This window comes from Chlamydotis macqueenii, chromosome 6 (assembly GCF_036417535.1).
Source record: "Chlamydotis macqueenii isolate bChlMac1 chromosome 6, bChlMac1.mat, whole genome shotgun sequence".
In the NCBI taxonomy this organism is placed as follows: domain Eukaryota; kingdom Metazoa; phylum Chordata; class Aves; order Otidiformes; family Otididae; genus Chlamydotis; species Chlamydotis macqueenii.
The window spans coordinates 5,688,050-5,713,738 of NC_141561.1; the positions used below are offsets into that span (position 1 = coordinate 5,688,050).

Consider the following 25,689-nt stretch of genomic DNA (forward strand, 5'->3'; position numbering starts at 1 on the left):
AGTGTATTTAACAGCAGTCTGTGCAGGATTTGGATGTAAATACACATTTTATGAACATATAAAAGTGTGTGTGAAATAGTTTGGTTTTATATATATTACTTAAAATATTATAAAGACTTCTTGGTACTATTTGGCTGTCATCTTAAAAGTCTACTTAGGTGATGATGTAAAAACATGTTATGTGACAGTTTGAGTGTCTTTAAAAATGAATTTTCTTGGATCAACACAGCAATTTGCCACAGCTGGTTGGTGGTAGACTGGCAATAATCAATGTTGCTTCATTCTTATTCTAATTGATGAGCTTGTAGTAATGCACAGGGAAGTACATGGGTAGTCTGAAAAGACTCTACTTCTGGGTATTTGCATCTAATTTAAATCCGAATCCGTACATTTTCAGATGAATAGCAATAACTGGACATATTAAATACTAATGTTCTTGGCCCTTAATGAATCCATGAATACGTTTGTGATTTTTCTTTCAATTGACAATCACTTTTTAAAATTTTACATCTATTTATGAAAAAAGTGACATAAAAGTTAAAATTTTATGGAAATCCTATAATTTTATATTGGGGGAAAAATTCAAATTTCAGGAAACGTCCTTCTGTTCAGGAGAAATACAGTGAAAATGCACGATTGCTGCACAAAGTTATTCAAGGTAATTACGTGGATTTAATGAAAGGATATTGAATTGTATTTAGACAGAAAGCAGATTAAGCAAGTTTAAATTTGATATACGTGAAGGGATGTGGTTTCTCAAGAGTATGTCTCATAGCTGTAATCTTATTGTTGTTTGGGGGGGGAACAAACTTAACTATTATGACAAGAATGAGTGGAAGACAAACTTTCTTTTCATTTTTATCCTCTGGCAAAATCTAGGAATTGAATTTTCATTTCTGTGCCTGTTTGTCTTGGATTTATTGGTGTTATATTCCAAGCGTGCAGTTTTTTAGCACGTACAGAAACTCACACCTATTCATAAGTGGAGCAAGAAAGAGAATATGCTGGGGCTGATGTGGGTTTGCAACGTATTTGCTCTGAATGTGAAGAACTACAGCTTGTGAGAGAAAATTGAAACTGTGAAGAGATATTGTAAGATGGAAAGTTAGCTGTACATCTCACCATCGTGTATTATTCCTGCTGCATGAGGAGACGGTGGATGCATGCCCTGGAGTGCCTGTGGTACTTACCTCCCTGCAGAGACAGAATATTTGGGTGGAAAAGTTGGGGACAAAACTTCTTAAGGGTCACTATGACCCAAACAATATGTATATTTGATTGCCGTTCCTAAGACAAAAGCAAGTAAGGCTTTTATCCCCTCAAAAGTCGAACAGATCAGACTTTATGCAGGATTTTGGTTTGATAAGCTAAAAGAATAGGAGAGCATAGTTGTAACAATATAATTCAGGGTTGTGCTTTGCTATTATTACATTCACTCTATAACATCTCTGAAAATGCATGTTTCTTTGTATCTAAGGAATTGATATTGGGGCGGGGGGTCCTGTTGATGGCAAACCAATCTGGCTTTGTACTAGGTGTATTTCTACAGATGGATAGTTTAAGTAGGGATAAAAAAAAAAAAAGAAGGAAAAAAAAAAGTAGTTGTGGGATTTTTCTTTTTCCTCTATGTCATGCTGCTCTGTTCAATAAGAACTCCACAGATTATGACACTTTTTAGCTACTTTAGCAGTGAACTAGATTTGCTTTTTTTAATCTGTCCCCAAACTCACAGCTGTTTGCCCTGTTTGCTGCCCAGATTGCCATCTCTGCTACTGTGAATAAGAAAACCTTTATTTGAACTGGTGATTTCCGTGTTAAGAGAAAGGTATTGTATCGCAAATGTCCACCCTAAGGCATTTGGGCTGAGATTTTGCTGATTTTGCCTATGTTGTGTTGTGCAGCAAAGGGTGATTTGAGCTTCGCTTTATGCAGTGAGAATGAGTTGTCTATCTGGGTTTTATTCTTCTTTGCAGCTCAGGTCTGTGCTGCTGCCTGTGTGACTCTAAATCTGCATCTCCCTGAGAATAAACTATTATTATTTCACTCTTGTGCACTAATTTCTGGGATTCCCAAATATTAGGAACATTTGGAACACGTCATCCTTCACATTCCAGAAATCACAGAGGAGCTTTAATAGAATTTTGTTCACGTGTAGCCCAAAAAACGTCCACCCAAGGTTTCCTTCCAAAAACAGTTACAAAAGTCAAGGCATGTTGCTGGAGAGCCTGCTGGTTTCTAGTCCCCCTAAAATATCCCAGGTTTGCAAGGGGAAATAATTTTCAATAACTGCTGCATTGTGCTAGAAAGAAGGAGCAAGGGAGAATCCAAATGCCCAAATCTAATGGCTTTTACCTTCTTGCCCTGAGGAAAAACTCACCTTTGCACCGAATCTAGCACTTGTTTTAAATGTGGGTATGTTAGCAGGTAGTACTCTCCAAGTACTGGAGACTGGTCTGGTACGCTAAGGGCCATGGCTCATTTACTGCCAAAAATGGGCTGAATCTGAGTGTGGAGGATTTCTTGTGCACTAGATGCAGATGAAAAGGAAAACTACTGAGCCCAGAAATTAACTTAAACATCATCAGAGGTGAAAATGTTCCTGGACCATGCTGTAAAGCATAGTGTAATTAAATGCAATGTGAATTAAATCAAATCACATTCATTTTGATTAAGTGCAGGCAAAATCAGATACAGGACTGCACAGCAGTTCCCTTCTGAGAATCCAGTAAATAGATCACCTGGTACCAGAAGCTTTAATTTACAAGTGGAGAATCCCACAGATGTTTTCACACAGTCTTTTTAATTAGGTGTTTTGATCACCGCCTCTGAAGAAGGTTCCCTGTTTGTCACAGTCCCGGTAATTTCAGTTATCCTACAGTGTATCTTTCTTTGTTTACAATTTGTCCTACAGTCACTCTGGCTGGTGTCACTCAATGCCAATTGTCTTGTCATTAGCTTTTAAACTGATAATATTTTTTTTATTTTATGTTATTAAATTGCCCCTAATTTCAGTTACTCCAATTCAGAGTTGTTTGGTTTTTTTATTTTATTTTTCCCACACCATAATTCCTACTCTAAATTAGGAAAAAAAGCCAGTAACTTGGTGTCAGTGACTTATACCTTTCAAAGCGTACAGTTATTTATTTTTTTCTCATGAAGCAAAATTTCTCCCAAGATCAATGGACTATCTTTAGTAGCTTTCTGTCTTGATAATGATTTTTCAGTGCAATTTCTGAAAATTAAATACTGCTCTTTCTACTCTTAGCTTCTGTTGGGGTATGCTATCAACTTTTTTTACTTCAACCTTGAAGGTCTGGTCCGCGGCAGTAACTTTGTTTAAGAAAGCAGCCTTCTTTCCATATATACTGTAATAATTTTCCTCTGATAACATTGCATTGTAGTTAAGTCTGCCCTGTGAACGCCAAGCTCTCTGTCATTCTTCCCTTCAAAATCTGCCCCAGCAGTTCCTGCCTTCTTGTGCTTAAGCTAGTGGACTGTAATTACTGTGGAAGAACATCATTTCTGGTTCCTCAGCTTGAGTAGAAGGTGCTACTGTTTAAATGTGTGTCTACTTGTCGTCTTTATCCCTTCCCTACCAAGCAGTGCTTACACTAACGCATCTTTATCTGATAAGAGAAGACCAGAGGAAGAGAGAATGAGATGGCGAGGCAAAAGGTGGTGTTTTCCCTGGCGCTGCCGTTTGACTGCTGTGTGGCAGCCAGCACAGGTTGGGTCATGTTGGCAGTAGTGTTAACATGTGAGCTTTAGGCGACTCTATAGGATACCACACCATAGGGTGTGTAATTTAGATATATCTGCGATTAAAGTGTTTTGGTGTCTGAGTCCATTTAGCCTCCACTCTTGTATCTGCTTTTAAACCACACCCTGCTGTCAGGTCTATGAGGGTTTGTCTTCTGCACCTCTCTTCTGTTTGGGCGTGCCTGAAACTGCCTTTTGCCTCTTCTTATAAGGAATTGATGCTACTGGACAGCAACACATTCCTCTTCCGTAGATCTAATGAGGGAGAAATTGAGCTTTAGAAGCCAACCTGGGAATTAAAGGAGTGAAAAGAAGTGAGTATAGGATGACTTGAGAGTTACACAGGGAATAGTTTAGAGTCTGGGACCTGGCAGTGGAATAGATGAGCTTCTGGCCATGGAGACAAGTGTACCTCTTTCCTGTTACAAAGAGTAATGAGAGACTGAGGAGGGAAATAAAGAATAAAAAATAATAATAATGACACATGAATACACTCAACTGTGAAGCGCAGTTGTATGTCTCAGGAAAAAATTGATAACTGCTTCACGATGCCGTATAATATTGTTCCGTACATGGGTGATGGTTTTTCTGCCAGAGTTGCAGAATTGTGAAACTTTGCCCCCCCAATGTCTGGTTGTGCTGTACATGTGCTGTACAGTATTTGGCTTCTTCGGTGCATCAGAAACTTACGAGTTTTCAGCCATCCAAATGTGGCTTTACAAGGAAAACGTTTCTCAGCTAATTAAATAGGTGGATTATGAATATGGAGATTGAAAGCTGGGAAAACAAAAGGAAGTGACAAGAGAGAAGTTGCTGGAAAAAAAACAATGGTGATAAGGGAGGCATAGAATGCTTGGCAGCTGAACTAAGGCGGTAACTGTCTGGGTCTGAAAGGAAGTTTCTGTTGAGGACAGATGTCTTCTGTCAGGAAAGAGCAGCAGGCCTTCTGAGGCCCTCCTTAGATGCTTTCAGGGCCTGATAATGAAGGAAAGAGGAATCTGTGACCACTGGTATGATAACAGGGACTGGGATGTTCACTGCCACTTTTGTCTCGTGATGGCATTCATCTCCTCTGGAATTAGTTTTATTTTATTGCTATTTGTAGTCAGTGGGTTTGTCAGTGGGGATATTTTTAACATTACAGAAATTTCATTGCTCAGCTGTGGAAGGAATATCCCCTGTGCTTTCCTAGTTGAAACCAAGCTCTTGTTGGAAAAACTCCAACCATAACTTTTTAAGACTAAGTTGTTAAGTTATGAAACGAGTTGTATTTCATAGACTGGAGAGAGTCAGCTAAGCCCTGGGAAATCAGTAGAGGGAGAAGGATGTATGTAAGAGCTGGTGATCAGATGACTGTAAATCAGCAGTGTAATAGAGCTGTGAAAATAGAAAATGTCATCCAGCGATGGCTGAATCTCTGGTTGATGTAGGGAAGTTACCGTGCCATTGTACAGACACTGGTGAACTCTTGTCTGGTACAGCACATCCATGCTGGTTCAGTAACATGACCGAAAATTGCAATAACTGCATAGAAGGGCAACATAAAGAGCCTGTCTTATGATATGGGAAAGATTGACTCTTTGCTTATCTGTGGGTGCTGGGTAGAGAGTGAAAGTATTTGATTGCCATCTAGAAATACCTTTGGAGGGGAAGACAGGTGAAAAGAACTGTTTAAGCCAAATAAGTGTGCTGTAGAAATCAGTAGGTATAACTTGGCCTTGAAGATGTCGTCGTTAGCTGTTACATGGAGATTCCTAACTGTTGGAACAACAATAAAACCATTGTGGAAGACCTTCTGGAGAGAACATTGGGACAAAACAGCTGAGTGCTTTTGTGAGTTTAAGAAGTTTGAAAAAAAAAAAAAAAAAAAAGAATAGGATAGAATGCCTGCGAAGCACCTGGATGTGATGAAGAAGGTGGCCCTCTTTGTTCTTGGTTAACAATGGCCGGAACATGCAGTTTGCACAGTTTCAAAGAGCTAGGAGAATATTCAGAATTTCTATATACTAAAAAGTCTGTAGGTTTCAAAAGGTAACATATCTTAATAAAATTCAATTCAGTGCCCAAATTTGTACTATTTTGTAGCAGCCTCGCTTAGCATCCTCATTGGTAGTCTCAGGAAATAAAGGCTGTAACGAGCACAGCTCTCCCTGTCCCTGCTAGAGCTGGTCCCTGCAGGTCAGCGCTAATGCACATGGTCAGTGCTCCTGCTCTGGGAATTGATAAAAGATTTCACCACCTCCTGCTGAAAATGGATAGGCAAATCCAGCACCGTTCGTGAGCAGGAAAATCAGTCTTGAGCCAAAATAAATACTACAGTGTATCCTTGAGAACTCCGAAGGCAAAGGAGGTACAGGTAATTGTGGGTCTGCTTCATGTGTTGTAAATGCAATTCTGATGTAAACCTCATTCTAAAAATCTAAATACAGAATTGCATTTCAAGATAACATAGTACAGCATTTATTTTTCTTAATTTAATTTTCAGTATGCTTTGATCATACCGCAGCAGTTAGGCAGCTACTTTCTAGCTCTGTCTTTGGCTTCTACATTAAAAGATAAAGTTTTGTTATTGTTAGTCTCCAGGAGAAGAGTAATTATTTTTAAAAGGAAAAGTATGTCATTTACACATGAAGTCAGGCTAGCTTCCTTAACATCACTTGTGCTAATGTAAAATAGGTATTTAAAAACCAAGGAAATTACTCCTCTCCATACCTGAAAGCTAGAGAAAGCATCTTAACTTCAGTACTCCTTACTGTATCCATTTGTTATTGGCATACAGATGTTTTAGTTCTTGTCAAATCTGAAAGAAGAATATAGTTGTAAAAGGCAAATTATTATTATTTTTAACTTGTGTGTTGGTCTAACTTGTGGTATCAGGTAGAAATGTTCAATCTTGTATAAGAATACTGTGCATGAGCAGTCAAGTGAAGAGTCAATCTGAAGTCAATTTAACGTCCTTGTTGTGTGTATGCATGTATATTTATATGTACACACGGGTGGGGATGTGCCTGACCACAGCACAACCCAGGACTGCAAAATGAGCTTGATTTGAATTATTGAACTTGAGATACAAAGTTCCATCAAATAACCTAAATGAAATCCCCAGAAGTACGGGTTGTAGACCAGAGTACGTATAACATTTGAATAACTTATTTTCACTGTAATAGTTGTTGACCTTATTACTGCTGATGAAATCCATCCATACATAAATATAAGCATATGTACATATATATACACCATTCTTTGGCTGTTTTCATTCCAAATTAAACATTTGCTGTGCAGATATAATTCTTGCATTGTGCATCAGCTGTGGTATGCACAGTTTGATTTATATGGACCTGTATGATAAGTAGGTGTTTTTAAAAGTTCTGAAGGTACAGCTGGGATACAGAATTGCAGTGAAGGACAAGACAGGAATTCAAAATGATTTTCATAAATACAAATCTCTCTCAGGAGTGGAGATATCCCCCAGGAATCTTATAGGTAAAGTTTATTCTGCCTTATGGCCTGGTGATGGACTACATGACCTTTCAAATTCTCCTCAAGCCCTATTTTACGATTCTGTGATCAATTCATTTTGGCATTTGACAGCTGCTGTACTTATCCTATAGATCATTCTTCTGCCTTCAGTACTTTTAATGATTTTTAAATGTACGTATTTTGCACGTGAAAATTTAACTACATTTACAATGTATTCTTATTTCTTTGAAGATGGTAATGATAAAGGATATGGATATCACCTGCCTATTTAGCAAACATGTATTATTTCCAGCCTGAAAAGTACTACAATGCAGAATTTCTATGAGAGGTTACAAGGCTATAAATTACTACTCTTCAACATAAAGATATCTCAAGGTTTATCTGCTGTTCATCCAATGTTATTCCCATTAGTGGCAATAACTAGGAGATAATTCACTTCATTTGGAAAATGAAATCCTGATTCTCAAAGTAGTTTTAGAATAATCTCATTCCAGACTGAATGTTACTTTATAGCATGTTAAAGTCACGGCAAGGTGGTCTTCAGGTTGCAAGTGTAATTTAGTCTCACAAATAGGTAATCCTGTTAAAATATTGTGAGTTAATCAAAATTGATTTGTGTGGACTAAACCCAGGGAATGCTAATCAAGTTCTGGGTTAGGAAACTTTAGTAGCAATTTTAAGTCTTTGATAGGTTTCCATTATTCTTGAATGGAATGACTCATTGGATTTGCGGGAACATTTTAAAGCCTGACCATCCTGACCATCCTTCCGAGACTGGATACAAATGCACGACAGGCACCTGCTTTAGAAATGTATTTTCACAAACCTGGCAGTTTGGATCACTGTATTTGTTATACCTCACACGCAATGAAGCGTGTTCCAAACTATGTAAGTGCTTTGTGGTTTTGCCACTTTTTGGTATTTGTAAATATCTTGCCATTTTAAAATAATTAATGGTGAAGGAGATATTTAAGATCGTAATGTAGTCTCTGTACGTATGGATACCATCCATTTAAAAGAAAAGTAGCATTACATGGTGTATCTGCGGTGTAAGGAAATGCATTTAGAACTTCTGTACATTCCATTTAAAAGAAAATTCTGTGTAGTTGTGAATTGATTAGAAGATACGGTGGGTTTTTTTTTTGGTAATGATACGATTATCAATATGGAGTTTTGATAGATGAACCCCAAGAAATGATGAAGAACAAACCCTTACTTTGCACAGAGCCACCGGGAGCTTTGCACTCTTCTCACACCCTTTGAAGCTTACAACATCTTATTTTCTTTCAACAGAAAGCTTTTCTTTACAGACTACGGGATTGCTGCCAAGGTGGAGAGATGTGACATGGATGGAATGAACAGGACGTGGATAGTAAACGCTAAAATTGAACAGCCGACTGCTCTCGCACTAGACCTCATCAATAAATATGTGTACTGGGTTGACATATATCTGGACAGTGTGGAAGTTGTTGACTATCAAGGGAGAAAGAGGCATACGATAATTAAAGGCAAACAAGTAGGTATTTATTTGCAAATTAGTAAAAAGTAACAATATCAATATATGGATGTACATAATGCTAACAGTAATTTCAGATGTTTCTGTCTCTGGTTCAAATGCATTAGACATTAAAAGATGCATCTGCATGTTTTGTTTTATTTGCAATTGGGCCTGTTTTGCAACCTATGGACACGTTTCCACGTAGTGTCTCGTTAACAATGCACCATGCAAGTCACACTCCCTGTTGTAAAAGACTTTAGGTGGGAAAATATGGGGCAATGGAAAGATACTAGGGGATAAATTATTAACAAAAACAAGATGTCCTTGCCAATTCAGGAAGAAGAAACTAACAGGCACAAGAACGTCAAAGAAACAGAAGAACAAAAGCTATTCATCTGTTCAGACCAATCTGGATGCCCTTAAATAACATTTTGTTGATGGCAATGATACTTTTCCCAGTTGATCCAGATGTTCAGAGTCATAAATACAAATGCAGAGACTGTATGAGTCTTTGAGGAGGAGTATATCAATCCATTATTGTTGCTTCAGCATGGAGAGCCGGGTAGTAGGTAGCAGGGAAAGGAAGGGTTCCCTGGTAGTTGTGGGGCTTGCAAGAAATTGAAGGAAAATTGGCAAAGACTAAACTGTTCCTGGTTGCTACTTGGACTCCCAGAGCTGGTGTGGGTGCCATGAGTACATATGCTTCTGACTGAGGTTAAAAATTATGTAAAAATGAATTATCACTGTTTAACAAGAAACAACTGGTTAGCATAACTACCATTTAAAAATAGGCAGAAAATGTGACAAAAACCAGTCTAGGTCACAATTGTAAATTATTTTTACATGCTTGTGAGTTGTGCTGGTGTCGTGGAGATGGTTGTTCTTTCTCTTCTTTCTGATATTTAGATGCAAAAGAGGATTCTTTATCAAGTTCAGAGGGATTCTTTGTTCTCTGAACTAGCTAAGAAGGGAGAAGGATGTCCGTTTCTTTCAATATTGGTGAAGGGTATTAAAAAGTTTGGCCTTTCAGGTAGCCACTACTATGACGAAAGGAGAAGCATCTTGATTGTCTTTCCAAATGAAAAGTTGGTGATTTCACTATGCTCTGTGTTTGTATTTAGCAGGATTCAGAATGACTGTTACTCCAAGTTACTCCTCATTAGTCCAAGGAAACAGAAAACCAGAAAATTAATCTCAAGAAATTTTAGGGATTAATGTTTATTTCATAAGTAAGACATGCTTTCCAAATGATACGGGCTTTTTTGATTGATATCCTGGGTGGCTTTCAAAGAGCTATCTTTTGTAAAAAGCAACTTTTCCATTCATGCATAAGGTAGCTGGAAAGCTTCACAAGACGTAAAAAATAATAAGTGCATAAATTAAATACAAATAATTAAGTCACTATAAAATGCATTGTAAAAAGAGTCACATAGTTTTAATAGTGTAAGTATAGAAAAGCTCTCATGGGACTTAAAGCTTTAAACTGAGTGCAAATGGAAAAAGGGAATAAAGGATTATAACACAGAGGAGAATTCAACAGTTTGGTACAGATGCATCATTATTTTCAAGGCTGTTTTCTTTTACATCTTACTATAATTGGATTGAATTTCTATTGGATCTTATTCAAACACTCCCATTGATTTATTTTTTTTATTTTTTTTTTCCTCCTCTGAGTAAGGACAGAATACAATGGCAAGATTTGGCCAACTGGGGAGTAATTTCCAGAAAGGACTGAAATATTTGATGTGCGACAGGTGTTTTGGTTTAGGTTATTTTATGACATATGTCTGAATCTGTGAGTAAATGAGCTAAGTAAATACTTTGTGGCGAACAATTTATTGATTAAACTAATAAGATATTCAGCCTATGAGTATCTGAACTTCTGCCAACAAATTCTCTTTAATTTGTTCAGCTTTCTAAGTTATCAATGAGATATTTTACATTTTCTGAATCTATAAATTATAAATCCAGCACAACCAGTAGATTATCCACCACTTCATGTTCCAACTGTGATTGGCTAACTTATGTTAGGTAATTTTGAATCAGTATACCCAGACACATCACAGGTTAATACAGTTTTAGAATTTACTCTTTGAGAAGCAGTACCGTGTGACATCAACACAAAAGGAACACAAGCATAGCTGAGAGAATTTGTTTATCTCCTTGTGTATTTTATTAAGAAAATATTCAGTGGGTGTATCTTGCACTATTTACCTTGCTTTGATTATTACATAATAAAAAATACATCAATTCAACCCATAAACTATGTTTTAATTGCATATATTTCTTATATTTATTAGTTAATGCTGGTTAATATTAGTTAATTATCTCAGTTATTATTAATTAATATTAGTCATTACTAAAATAAGCTTACACTTGAAGTGTAAGCTTCACATGAAGTTTTTAGTTTGAAAGACAGAGAAAGTGGAAAATTCAGAGGATAAGTTAATTTGGATTGCCTAATATTTTGAATTTTCTGTCCTTCTTGTACAGAGCTTTTCTAATTACAAGCTTCAGACTACAAGAATGTGAACTATATTTCTAGTGTAGTTTGTGTTTATTACTTGCAAATATTTATTGACACCTTCAGAAATCCTTTTGTACAGTTTAGCATATACAATTCACAGTCATGTTTGATGTTTACAAATCATAGATATACATAAAACATTCAGCTAAAATAATGATTTTTTAAAATTATTATTATTTTTCAGATTAGGCATCTGTGTGGTTTGGCAGTATTTGAAAACTATTTATATACAGTTAATTCAGATAATCTCAGCATTTTACGAATAAACAGATATAATGGCACAGATCTTCAGTCTCTTGCTGGACTTGACAATGCTAAAGAGATCCGTGTATACCAGAAAAGAACGCAAGCAGCAGGTAAGATCAAAATTCCTCTTTCTAGGAAAGGTAAAAACAGGGAATAGATGAATGTGTGGTTAAGAAGATTCTTCTAGATAAAATTTATCAGAAGATGCAGTGAAAATTTGTCACTATGGCAAAATTGTCTGTTGCTTCTTCATCTGCCCAGTTTTCTATGTGCTTATGGCTGGTTTTACTGCATCTCTAAGCTCCTAACACAACTCTTACTGAGCGTTCAGCTTGGGGAACGGCCAAAGAGCCCTGGTCTGCAAACTGTCTGGCTCCAGACACTCAACACTTTCAGAATTCAACACCTTCGGAATCATTACATGTCCAATACTATCTAGACGCTTAGGTCTCAGACCTCAGAGATTCCTGGTTTCTCTGGGTCTGCTTTTCGGACAGACTGCAAACCTCAAGGGAGCTCCTGTCTTCAGGATTGCCAAAAAAGCATGGAGATGTGGGCAGCTAGCCTGCCAAACTGCCAGCACAGCAATTGGTGAGATAGGAGATTGCTGTTAAGTTTTCCTTGGTTTGTATAAACGTAATTTTTGCCTTGTGTGAAGGAAAATCTTCATTTTCGTCTAGAATGGAAAGCTTTCTGTAATCTCAGAATTTTGGGTAAAAGCAATTTCTGAGGTCCATAGTCCTGTATGACTCTGATTGTGGCTCTGATTGCATGCTTTTTGCATTCAGAACAGCAGTGTGATTTGTGGGAACTTTGTGCGAAGATAGAAAAATAAAAAATATTTACAGCGATACTTTATGATAATTCTTTGATATGACTGAGCAATAAATCATGGCAATGACTGCTTGGACGGAAAAGCTAACACATCAGTTCTGGTGATCAACATCAATGTTATCAAACTGACTGCTTTAGGAGAAGTTTCTGAAGTGGGAACAAACTCTAAATTGATGTAGACTGAGTCAACTAATTTTTGCCTTATAGCTGAGGGCATCGGTTTGCAAATGTTGGTGTCTGAAGAAGGCTGCAAAGAACTTTCCTTGCTGTAGGCCCCGCTCTTGTACCCCCGAGGGAGTCAGAGAGGTTGAGTAGAGGAGAGACATGAGCACAGTGTAATCTTTTATTGCATCCTGTGGTTACTCTGTTCCTCTTGCCCTTTCTTCGCTCTGCTACTTCTTTTGTTTTGAATGGACATGTTTGTTGCTGTCAAGATTTGCTATAAAGGCTGTCTCAGCTCGGTAGAGTTTCTGTATACCTTTAACGATATGAACCTTAAACCACTAGATTACTTTTTTTTTTTTTTTTTTTTTTTAAAAAAAAGAACTAAAAATCTTGGGGGAAAGGAGAAAGAAGAGAATTTTTTTTTTTTTTTTTTGGGCTAAAATACTGTAGGCCTATTGTAAGCCTGCTTAGTAAATGCAGGATAGCAAGGTAGATTTTGTTTTCTCATCAGATTTACCTTAAAGACTTTTAAAAAAAGGTTTTGATATATTAGTCTGCTAATTTAGTAGCATGCATTTGAAAATATGAAATCAAAAGCAAGGAATTCTTTGGCTTCTTCAGCTGAATTTACATCCCAACTGTGCAAATATAGAAAAACGCTACAAGGCTCATTCTGCTCTTTAGTTTCTGCACAGGTATCTGCCCCAGAAAGGTGCTGTTTAATGGAGTTGAATGAATGGCAACTTATGTTGGCATGGGATTCACTCTGTTCTCAAAAAGCCAACCAACCAACCATATGAACATAAGCAACAAATTAAAAAGGGGAAAAGTGTCAGCTACCCCAGGGGAGTGCTGCCTGGCAAATGCTGTGCAGAAGCTTTTCCAAAAAGGGATGATGACATATAATGATGGGTATGGCTTGATAGCCACAAGATGGCCCTTTGGATTACTTGTCTGTTTTGGGTATCATTTAAAAAAAACACCTTTTGTAGTTACCTTCTGGGGAAAGATCTATTATGACACAAATTCCCTTTTTTTTTTCCCCTATCTAAACTTTCTACATGCTGATAGATATAAATATCTTGCTTTTAATGGATTTCAATCGTGCTGTTTTTCACTCGCCGTAGTCAGAAGCCATGCATGTGAAGCAGACCCAAATGGATTGCCGGGGGGATGTTCGCACATCTGTCTGCTCAGCAGCAACTACAAAGCACGGACGTGTCGCTGCAGGACTGGCTTCATCCTGGGGAGTGATGGCAGGTCATGCAAAAGTATGTTATTTAAATCAAAGTCTGCCAGCTGCTACTGTTTCAGGGTATAGTTCTGGGTGTTATTTAACCTGCTTATCAATAACAATAGAAATCACATGGGTTGTTCTGGGGTAAAATTTGTTTGCAACATGTACCTGACACTTTGTTCACATACTCCTTTCATTCCCTTAGAGTGCTTTGATTTGGCTTAGTTCATAGAAGTGACAAATTAAACCTGAGATGCTGTTTAAAGAATTCTGAGAATCATCACAAGTTTGAAGTTAATTTGTTTTACTCTTTCTTTATATGCTATGCATTCTCACAGTACGTAGGTACTGAAATGCTGTTAAATAGTTTGTCACATCTTCTACCCATACTTGTAACTCAGAAGCAGACCGTTTGTGTGAATAAGTCAAGCAAGGCTTTTCTCGTAATACTTTGTGAAAGCAAGTTTGGTTTTTATAACTGTGGTTATGCCTAACGTTGTGTATACACAATCTGGTGGTCATCTACAGCCAACAGGACAGTCCTGAAACTTATGGGGAACACCTAGTTTTGTCTGTTTTCTTGACCAGATGGCATTGGTTTGTTTCAGATGAAAGGCATACAATTAGATACTTAGATGGATGCGGGTAGATGGATATACTTGATCTCAGTTAATCCTCATATGGTTTTCACTAACAATTCCAACAAAAACCCTGAGAGGCATTAGGAAAAGTATTTATCTTAGAGAATTTTAACAGGTATATTGGTAGTAATAAGGATCTAAGGATATTTATAAGTAACTTTAAGGAAACAAAATCACCTTACTAAACTTCAATTATTTGTAATTAACCTAGTTGGTTAAGTTGTAAAAATCTCCTCAGAAATAGGAAGTATTGGTATCTGTGTGTTATATCTCAGTATGAAAGAGCAGTGAATGTTGATTTGTTGTATTCCCATTTCAAATAAATTTACTGTAATCTTTTGTCTTCTTTCTTTCTGAAAAACTTCAGATGAAAAAAATGGTATTTTGTATTTGCTGGAGTTTATGGTCTTGTTAGATTTAATGATTGCTTCAGTCATGGTCTACATTATCCTGATAGATCCTAATGAATTGTAAAATTAAATGTCTACAAAGCTATATATGTCCATTTCACAGTAGATGCAAAGTTATTCTGTGTTCTAGCATTGCTTTTCAGTGTGAACTTTTCTATAAAAAAAAAATTAGATGTAAGCAGCTCACTGAAGTAATTTGTATTTTAATTAAGATAATATAATTAGCTAGACTTCTTGAGTTTAGATACCTTCGGAATATATGAAAGTTTAATTTTTTGTATTGATTAACACTCCTGCTCCCCCACTAATTGTGCCAGTTAATTAAACAGTGATATTATGCACTGTAAAGAAGATTAGGCAGCATCAGTTGTTTATGTTTGTAATCTTTCTTTTGCAGGACCAAAGAATGAATTGTTTCTTTTTTATGGGAAGGGACGCCCAGGAATAATACGGGGAATGGACCTGAATACCAAAGTATCCGATGAATACATGATCCCTATAGAAAACTTGGTCAATCCTCGTGCTCTGGACTTCCATGCTGAAACCAATTACATTTACTTTGCTGATACTACCAGTTTCCTAATTGGACGACAGAAAATTGATGGCACAGAGCGAGAAACAATCCTCAAAGATGGTAGGCAATGCTAACTGATAGTGATGTTCAGAGAATCTCACTACGGAGAAGCTGAACTGCCATTTACAGATAATTTAAAGCTTTATTTAAATCTCCTATGGAAAACAGACCCCAACTAGACCGTGATGCTTCTTTTTTTTTTTTTTACAACTTCCTGGGTTTTATTCTTGAGTGCAGAAGTGTAAAATTTAAGTTGCTCTGTTGGGAATTCTTACTTTGTCCATTTAAGCTTATACCCGCCAGTGATTAACTCCTACATCTCCACTCTTTTCTTTTAGTAGTTAGTTACAGTGGATCCATAATGTAGTTCTTTGTACTTGTTCACTGAGCCATCCCATGTCTTTGTGGACTTCCTCAATGTGGTTTCTGGAGCTTATTCAAGTTCTTTGACAGAGTGAGACTTCCTGTAGTGCTTACAAACTCATTAGGAAAAAAGCTTTGTCTTTCTTGATGCATTTTCCGTTGTATATGTAGAAGCAAGAGGAAGATCTAAACATTTTTAAAATCTTGATTAAGTTGTTTGTACCATTTATTATAGCAAAGAGAGAAGATACCAGCTGTTTCCTAGTTTGCATCTCTCCCACTACACTGTACAAAATCTCCCTGGTCTAGAATCATCTCTCATCATACTAAATGCTGTTTCAGTGATAAAACCTCAAGTTCCTCAACCCATATTTCATTTTCTTTTATGGATCCTTCTGATGAAAGACTGCTTCAGCAGGAGGTAACAACTGCCTCAGTTGAAATCCATTCCACTGTAATTATTTTCTAGTACTCAATATAAGCGATATGAATATTCATCTTGGCCTTCGGAGAGCTTAATATCATTATTTGTAAACTGAAGCTTGAGACAGTGAAAGTAACTAAAATACCATTGTATTTTCATTGCCTGTCATTCATAACCCATGTTATAATCTGCTCATTTCAGAGAAGTTATCTCCAGTTTGCAGTGGTATGGTGCTGTTTGGGTATTAGGTCTCTCCACAGACCTCAGGGTCTGCACAAAGATCCCATCAGTAGTAGTTGCAAGGAATAGATGGCTTTTTACCCTGTATTGGTGATTGGCAGCTATCTGAGTAAAGAATTAATTACTCAGCTGTCAATCCAGTAATTCTTCATTTCTCTGAGAATATGGAAACGGATACTGTACATCACAGAACTTCTGTTGCTGACCTTCTTTTCAACAACACACATTTCATTTGACAACAAAGTACTCCAAGGGCGGAGTAGAGAAAGGAGAGGACAGTAGGTAGATTTAAACATTATAAGGTAACACCAAAGAGCATCCTTGCTGAAAGATGTCAAACAGGTTGCGGTTAGTCTAATCAAATGTTTAAACATTAATAAATTTGTATAGCAAACCACTAAATTGAAGAGAATCTTTAAAATAATGTTTAACTGTAATTTCTACTCTTTATAAGTACAACATAGCAAAAATACCAATGTGATACAAAAGAGTTGTGGATTATCTGATGATATATTATTGGTGGTCCTAATACTTAACAGAGACGAAAAAAATGTGACTGTTATTCTCCCCCCACTCCTTCCTCAGGAGCTTACGTTGTTTGTTAGAACTTGGTGTAGGTTCATAACTTTAAAGTATGTTTAAAGAACACTTGTAAACATGTTTTTCATGGTTTAAAAAATTAATATGGCTTCCAGCCATATCACCATAGCTTTTATTCTTGTCAGCTCTCAAGAACTCAGCAGGGACAGATTAAACCATTCGTTGGTGGAAGGCTACTAGAGGAAATCAGGTGTGTCGGGAGGTGGTTTAATACTCGCTCTGAACAGCTTGCTGCTAAGGAACTCTATCTGTGGTAGGTGTTACTTCTCAGTTTAGAAGTTGTCATTCTTTGTGACAATCAGGTTTTGCAAGAACAGATATGCTAGCTCAAACAACACCAACTCAGATAATTACAGTTTGCCTACATGAGAGCCTGATCCTACAAGCTGTTTACAGGGAACTGCGAACGCTGAGCACCTAACGCTGCTGGAGTTTGATTTGTCATATAGTTTCAGCTGTGATTTCTTATTCTTCACTTTTGGAAACAAACTGCAGTGTAGTATTGATAATTATTTGACAGCCCACAGCGTGGCCTATCCTAGAGCTGACAGCACAACTGCTACAGTAGTGTAATTTCACCAGCAACAGAAATTGCTGTAATTAAGGTTTCAAACTTGCATATGAAATCAGGTTTTTAAATTTAAAAAATGGAACAGATCAGACATTAAGAGATTTAAATATCGTTCAGTTGAAGCAACATAAACACAGACTCTGGGGATTTTTTTACTTCTCTCTGTCCTCCTTATGTTGTTTTGGGTTGCTGTGAGACTTAAAGTGTTATATTGTTTGCTTCTAAATATTAGGAAGTGTGGCCAAGGCCTAGCTTTTTGCTTAAACAAGGTCAAAGTAAGTTTGTAAAGGTCTTTGGAAGCTATTTAGCTAGTTAGTATATAGAAGAATTTTTTTTCATGTTAATCTAGTATTTTAGGCACTATGAGTGTCCATGTTCTAAGTGACACTGATGAGCTAGGCCGTTCTGTACCAAATCACACACTCTGCTTATAATCTTTGGCATATTTAAAACCAGAGTGGCGAATTGTTGCCTCTAGAAATACGAGTGTGGGGTTTTTTTTTTTAAATCTTGTATCTGTATTCTGTATATTTGTAGCTTGCATACTATTACTGACTGTAAAATTCTGATAGTATTTCCAGAATTACAAATGTTAATTTTTCAATTATCAAGTGAACAATGATAAAAATTATATTTTATTCACCTCATCATTTTTATGTTGAAAGGGCTTCACTGCAGAAAGCCTGGCTTACTGTAGCCAAATCAATTTGTGTAACCGGAATGGACATTATTTTGTTCCTGTTTACTACTTAATGTGAAGCCCACTTAAAAAGTAAGGAGTGTATTTAAAGCTCTGAAGTAGTTAAATAAAAGAGAACTTTAAACCATAACCTCACAAAAAGAATGTGAGTTGTCTCTATAGGACTGTGCTGTAGAATTCTCCTTTACTTTAAAACTTTCTGATATATTTAATATCTAATTACCATGAGTTTTTTGACTTAGATTGTATTTGATTTAGAAACAGATGCTCCAAAATTACCGCAGAATGCATGGTAGCTCAGATACAGTAGCTATTATATGAAACTGAACGCGCTTGGAGCACTATGCTTGTAAATTTGAGGAGGTATCTAGCATTCTTATCTAATAACTTAGCTTTGCTGTTCACACTAATACAGTCCGCATTTGGACTGGTTTGTCTCCCAAAGGAAAAAAAAAATCATTAAAGAGCTGATTTTATTAATAGAAAAACTGTGTTTCACCCAAAAATGTCTAGGTCAGACAGGATAAAAATGAAATGGGTTTTGAACAAATCGCTCCTTGTCCTCAAGCTTGATTTCAGTCATGTCAGTGTTTTCTTGAGTTGAGCGAAATCTGATGAGACTCCTCTGAGCCCTAAAGGACTTTTCTTTCACTCCTGAAGCTTGTCTTTGTTCCCTGTTCTGTTCAGCAGTCTTTCTCTGTGAGCCTTGGGCTGCCAGGACCTTGGTGAGATGCTCTCTTCTTTTCCCTACCATACTTTGCACTTTACTCTTCTCAATGTACTTGATCCGCTCCAAGACCAAAGGCCGCTCTCCCACTCTGAGAGTTCCAGCTGAGTCTGGCATTACCTTTTTAGAAGAATGTATCAAAGTCACTGAAAGACAACAAATAAAACTGACGGTGTCCATCAGCTTGGGAAACCTGGGTGAGCTGCTGGCACTGGTCTTGCCCACTCTGACTGATCCACAGTTGTGTTGTCCTTTGACTGGATGATTCTTATCGGACTGATTGCTGGTTTAGGTGTGTCATCATAGTGCTATTTCTTATCCTCCATCTGGAGAGTGAATTTTGACACTGTTGCTTCCTTCAAGCTTTTTAGATCACAAGGAAAAATATGTCCCCAAAAGTATAGCATGTATCAGAAAGAGGGATAAAAATGTTAAACACATTTTGGAAAACACTTAAGCCTATGCCACCCCCACCCCCCATCACTTTTTCATGTTGTGTCTCACAGGATGTAGTGTCATCTCTACACCCATGACTGATTTACTAAATTTAAGTCTAGTTTCTCATGTGAACAAGGTTTAGTTGATACTTTGGTGGGTACCTTTGTCCCTCTGTAATATCTTTTGGACCTTCAGAATGATTTCAGCTTAATTTGATATGTTGCACCAAGGCCCAACAATAATTAACATCCTAAAATTTTGTAGCAATGTTTTTGGTTTTTTTTGTAAAATTTCGTCACAGTAGAGGGAGGAGATATCAAGGACTGATTATTTGCAAGTTCTTATTTTATTGATTTCTGCAGCTGGGCATAGCAGTGTGAACACAGAAATTGTGAAATGGAATTGTAGTGGAAAAGAAGAAAAAAAATTGCTATTCTTCAGCAAAATAGTCAAAAAAAAAACCAACAAAGGAACACATGAATACAGAGGTAGTCAGGCTTCAATTCTTCCCACGTTCAAAGAACTGCACATTTCAAAACAGCTGCTGGAGGTGTTACCCTTAATTCCTGTTACTGTTCAGGTCACTGCAAGGGTTAAAGGAAAAAAAGCAAACAAAACCTAGCAAGTGTAAAATACATCAGTTTTGTACACATACATACTTCTCCGTGAGTACTGAATTTAATATAATCAACATGCATGGGATAGGATGGTTACATACTTGGAATTATAGACAGCATGAAAGGTGGAAGGAACCTCCGGTTTGAATCCTGAACTACTCTAGACCTCATTGAATTCTTTGACAGATATACTCATTTTTCAATTACTTTCATATATAATTCTATGTTAGTGATATTTTTTCATGTTAAAAAAATGGCGCTTGCACATACACCTTTATTCATCTGTGCTATTTGTCTGTTGCCGTTGTGCCCAGACAGAGGATACTGATAAGGGTGAAAAGCAGTTTTAAAAATATTACATGGCTGTTATGCTATGATTTTCAGTAGCCACCAGCTCCTCTTAATTTTATATTTTTAAACATTGAAAGCATACTGGCTGAAGTATCTCCCTTAATAAGGGAATCCTTGTTATTTTTAAATTGTAGTATACAGTATGAGTTTATATCATAATCTTAATGTACTTCAAAGGTATTTAAATGCATTCTGCTTTTTTTTTTTAAAGGATATCATTATAAAAACACCAAAAAGTTAAACATTTTTCAATGACAAGGTATTTGAAAACATTATAGCTCTGCTAACTTGATAGGGAATATGGTGGTAGTACAATCACTAAAAATATTGTTTAATAAAAAGGCTATGAAGTAATTTATCATGTTCCAATGCTATTGAGATTGTAATGACATCTTTTATAGATGCTGTTATTGCATCTAAGTGTATAAAAAGCTCAATATTTCATTTACTGGGTACAACTGTCATCTTCGTGTATCGTTGACGACGTACCATGTTATCTGTGGGTTGTAGTAGGCAGAAAGTTTTCTGTACTGCACTAAATAAGATATGTGGAGTGTGATGTGGTAAGAGCGCTTTGCATTCCTGTCCATCACAGGGAATATTACTGGTTTCTTGTCGGGAATTAGATTATTAGAGTCATAATCAGTAAAGGTGTTTGGGGTCTAAAAAATGTTATAGATGAAGAGTTTGTCCGAGGAAAACAAATCTGATAGGTTGCAAAAAGAATCATAGGTGTGCTGAAGTTTTGAATGTTAGCAAGTAAAACCTTTCCATTAGTACTCACTGGTTGTATTATGGGGAGGTGTCCTGGTGGAGAAATCTGAGGGAAGGTTTAGATTATGGCAACACAGAGCCACTGCGCCTGCTGTCAGAGTCATTTTTAGTTCAACAACTTCAAATGTCCCAAACCAGCAACTCAGGAATTCCTGCAAAGCTATTGTCTGGAAAGCTGACAGTTGAATCACATACATCTGGCAGCACAGTTCAAATAACAAACAGCCATGTTGAGCTTGGCAGGTTTTTCAAATGCATACCTGGAATAAGTGGGATTTAAGGATTTAAAGATCAGTGATGTTGTCACATCAGCATTTCTTAAAAAATGGTAATACGGGAAATTTTATGTACATGGCGTTAAAAATCTCTCTGCATGATGTTTGTTCTGAGAAAAAAAAAAAACAAACAAACAAGCAAACAAACTCCAGCATTGATATGAAGGTGACCTCAACACTGGTGAGAAAGAATGAATCTGATGAAAGCTTGTGTCTAGATGGCATTACTGTGTAAATATGAAAAGGAAAAGCAATTTACATTCCTTTTTTCAAGTCTTGATCATTCCTGTCATGGAAATTGTACTGTAGGATTGTGTATCTGAGTATGACAAACAAGTAATAGAATCGTAGAATGGTTAGGGTTGGAAGAGACTTTCAAAGGCCATCTAGTCAAGAAACATTGTAGTGTGGTGGGGGGGACGGGGTAGTGTTTTTTTTTTTTCTGTTGGAGTTTTTGTTTTTGTTTGTTTGGTTGGTTTTGGTGGGGTTTTTTTTGTTTTGTTTTATTTTTTACTTTTTGAGCCATACTGACCTTCAGCCATTACGCTGTTACCCCATTACCTTTTTTAATCGGGCGCGTGCACTGGCTACCTGTGACAAGATACCAAACAAGGTAACAGTAAAACGGGCATTTTCGCCCCAAGTTTGATCTCAGCAAGGATACTAAAGCAAGCAAAGGCGGTTTCCTCAGCTTTAGGAAGGTGGTGGGAGGCAGCACTGGGTATCCCACCCCTCAGCCCCCTGTCCAGTGCTGCTGGTCAAGGATTTGGGGTCATGTGGGAGAGGGCAGAGCTCAGTTAATGTTACAGAGTGTGGGGTAAGCTTGAGGGAAAAGGTGTTGCTTGTGGAATTGTTTTACACCTTCTCAAATGGGGAAACCTCCATGCTGTATGGAATGAACACTGTTGAATGAATCACTGTTGTCAAACTCATGAGCCTGTTGGTACGTCCAGTGGTAGCATTGCTCTTTGCTTATCTGTTCCTCGCTATGTTAATAATTTGGTCATATACTCTAGCTGTGGAGAATAACTTGGACCGTTGTGATGTTCTTGCAAGGTCAAGGGACACTGGAAGAATTGTAAATTGAATGAATTGTAAATAAGAATAAAACCTGGGATTTGAGTAGAAGCAAGATAATTTAGAGTACTAGAGCTAATCCTGGAAGCTGTTCTTGACTTGAATGCTGTTGCTATTCAGAGTTAAAGTTGAGTTGAGTTTTGTTAAACAGTGATTTTCCTAGGACCAGCTATGGTTAACATATGAAATGCTTATGGTCTAATACACAGGCCTTTTGTAGGGTGTTTTCAACGAAGACTAATTCTTACAGACATGGCAAATACAATTCGGATTCAAGGAATAATCTAATTTAGCTAATTGGACCATATATTGTCCATTGTTTATACTAATGGATAATGTTAGAGCATAAACACATAATATTAGTGTCATTACTGTCTTCTCTCTCTCTACAGATCTTGATAATGTAGAAGGCATAGCAGTGGACTGGATTGGAAATAACCTTTATTGGACAAACGACGGCCACAGGAAAACAATTGCTGTAGCCAGACTGGAAAAAGCTGCTCAGAGTAGAAAAACTTTGTTGGAAGGAGACATGTCCCACCCTAGAGGGATTGTTGTTGATCCTGTCAATGGGTATGAAGTAGATTAATTTATGTTGTTTAATACATGTCTTTATAGTATAAATGTGGTATTGAATTTTGCTTAGGATGGGGTTTGTAGAGTCATGTATTAGTCTGTAATTCTACAGTATTCTATAATATCTAATTCCTGTCCAGCATTCTTGCCTCAAGCATTCAGAAGAATGCGTATACTCAGACACCATTGAACCTATGTCAAATTAATTTGAATGTGATTCACCTTTTTCTCAAACAAATTGAGTGTGTCAGACCTGCATGTATTTCTAACACTAAGTGAACTTTATAATCGTCTCCTTTGTTTCTCTCTGTGTAAGTCTCAATTTCCGAAGGTAATTATAACCATGTCCTTGTACACATTGGTTTACAAAAATAAACGAGACAGATACTTTTCATTACTTACTAGTATAATTAATTGTGATAGGCCACACAATAAAAAAGAACATTATGTTAGTGTGGTATAGTTGTGGTTTACCTAAAATTTCCCTGAATAAATGTAGCAGTGAATTGTTGCTGGAGAATGATGTAGGCAGGTAATTCTAGTGAGGGTGGATTGATTGCTGTTTTCCTAGTACTGGAATGTATTTACACTATCGGGTTTTCAATTTTGAGCTTGCCCTTTAAGGGATGGAAGTGACTGTGGAAAGGCTACAATTAATTAAGGTCAGATAGTAAGGGTGTAAAATCAGACCACAAAGCATAACCATACCTACAATTACTTGGTTAAATTTTCCAGCTCAGTAAGTGCACGGCACAGGAAATAGTGTATGAAGATGTATTGTCTGAAAAGGGCTGTTACATAAAACACTTCTCTAATAAAATAGCATGCCCTTCATGATTATACTTATCATGGAAGCTTTTCCTGAGGGATAGCATTTATTATGGCATTTTAATTATGTTTAGAATATATTAGTCTTGATTTAACCCATGTAGAAGCATTAACTGCACTTTGAGATATAATTAAAGCACATTAATGTAAATGTCTGTTACTGTAAGCATGTGTGAGTTTATGGCATGATAACTAGAATGAGTACAGACAAAAAGTTAATGGAGAAAAGCTCAGTAATTGCTGTTGAGCAGCCATGTAAATATTTGTAAAACATATTTTGTCTTCCCATAAACGAAATACCACACTGACCTGCATCTCTGCCTGAGCTTTAGGTTGTACACAGGTTTTATAATTCTGTGATTAAACCGAGTGTTGTTTGAGTGAAACATGCAATGAAGTTTTTAAGCCTCGTGGATCAAAAATTGGTTGATGTTCTTAGCGTTTATTTACAAAAATGGTAAAAGAACCCAGAACAACCTTCTGATGGGTGACTTGGAAGAAACATACAAGAAAATAAAAAAATACTCTTGCATATATGCAAATCTGTGTAATAATGGTGCGGTTTTTTCTTTATCTTTTCCAATTTCTTATATTAAAAAAAAAATTGAGCAAATTGCTTATACATAAAAACGTGTTTAGATAAAGTTTTTGACCAGAAGATTTGGCATCATTTACAGAGACTTGATAACAAAACCGGTTTTCACTTCAGTGTTTCATTCCTTCGTAAATTCAGTATTTAAATTCTGGGGTTTTATTCTTCAAAGTACAGACAGGTTAACTGGGTTACGATCACACAAGTTGTTTCAGAATTTGTAGAATTTCAGAAATATAAATCTGGTCAAATCAAAGGTAAAGGCATATGAATGCTAATTAAATCATGACAACTATTGATGCTTTTCCTCTAAGTAATTTAAGTCTCACATGTTACCTTAAAAGTAAACATCTCCTATGTAGTAAATGTTTCCAGCATATTGATGTTACTGGGCGTCGAATGATCTTAAATGCTGTTTGGGCACTTCATAGATTACATCTAGGCTTCTATGTGTTTCTTCCCATGAACATCATTTTCCTTAGATAAAAAAAAAAAAAGAAGAAAAAACATAGAAGTGGTGTTTCTTAGCATATTTGCTACCCTCTGCTTTTGTGTTTTAAATTGTTTAAATCAGAGTTGTCCCTAGCAAATTCTGTAATAAAATATGATTATCAGATTAATTCAATAAGGAAAAAAAAAAAAAAGAGGAGCATAACAGGGTATGTTCTGTAGTGTTCAGTACAGAATGGCTCAGAGAACTCCTCTGAGCCAATAAGTTTAGACAACTTGCTACAATGCTTGCTTAATTTTTCCAAATTAGCATAGGTACTTATTTTCAGAGTTGTTTTGGTTATCGTCATTGCTGCACTATAAACCATAAAACTACGCTAAAATTGCCAGGCAGCTATTTTTCAAATCATTGTTCTAGCTATCTATCTTTCTAAACATTTTTGTGACGGACAGAGGGCTTACAATAGTTTTTGAGTAATTTAGCTGCTTTCATGTCGGGTATGAAGTTCACAGAATGTCAAGGTTATCCTGTAGCTATTAAACGAGAGTGCAATTAACTCCTATATTGCAGCTTTCTTGATAGTGTTAAGCTTAATAAAAAGCAGATTTGCATCATAAAGGTAAATTAGACTTGGCCAAAAAAAAATAAAACAGTAAAAGTTTGAACTTTGTGACAAAGTCAATAAAATTGGTGGTTAAAAAAAAAAATCATAAC

General features: G+C 36.6%; 1 protein-coding gene across 1 annotated transcript in view; it reads left to right on the top strand.

The window, feature by feature from the left end:
• LRP1B (LDL receptor related protein 1B) overlaps positions 1-25,689 on the top strand; it is a 579,931-nt gene that overhangs the window by 298,833 nt on the left and 255,409 nt on the right. Inside the window, exons 10-14 of the mRNA XM_086750558.1 lie at positions 8,533-8,755; positions 11,449-11,620; positions 13,637-13,780; positions 15,195-15,431; positions 22,921-23,101. Of these exons, the coding sequence (XP_086606684.1) occupies positions 8,533-8,755; positions 11,449-11,620; positions 13,637-13,780; positions 15,195-15,431; positions 22,921-23,101 (957 nt within the window). The remainder of the gene's footprint in view (positions 1-8,532; positions 8,756-11,448; positions 11,621-13,636; positions 13,781-15,194; positions 15,432-22,920; positions 23,102-25,689) is intronic.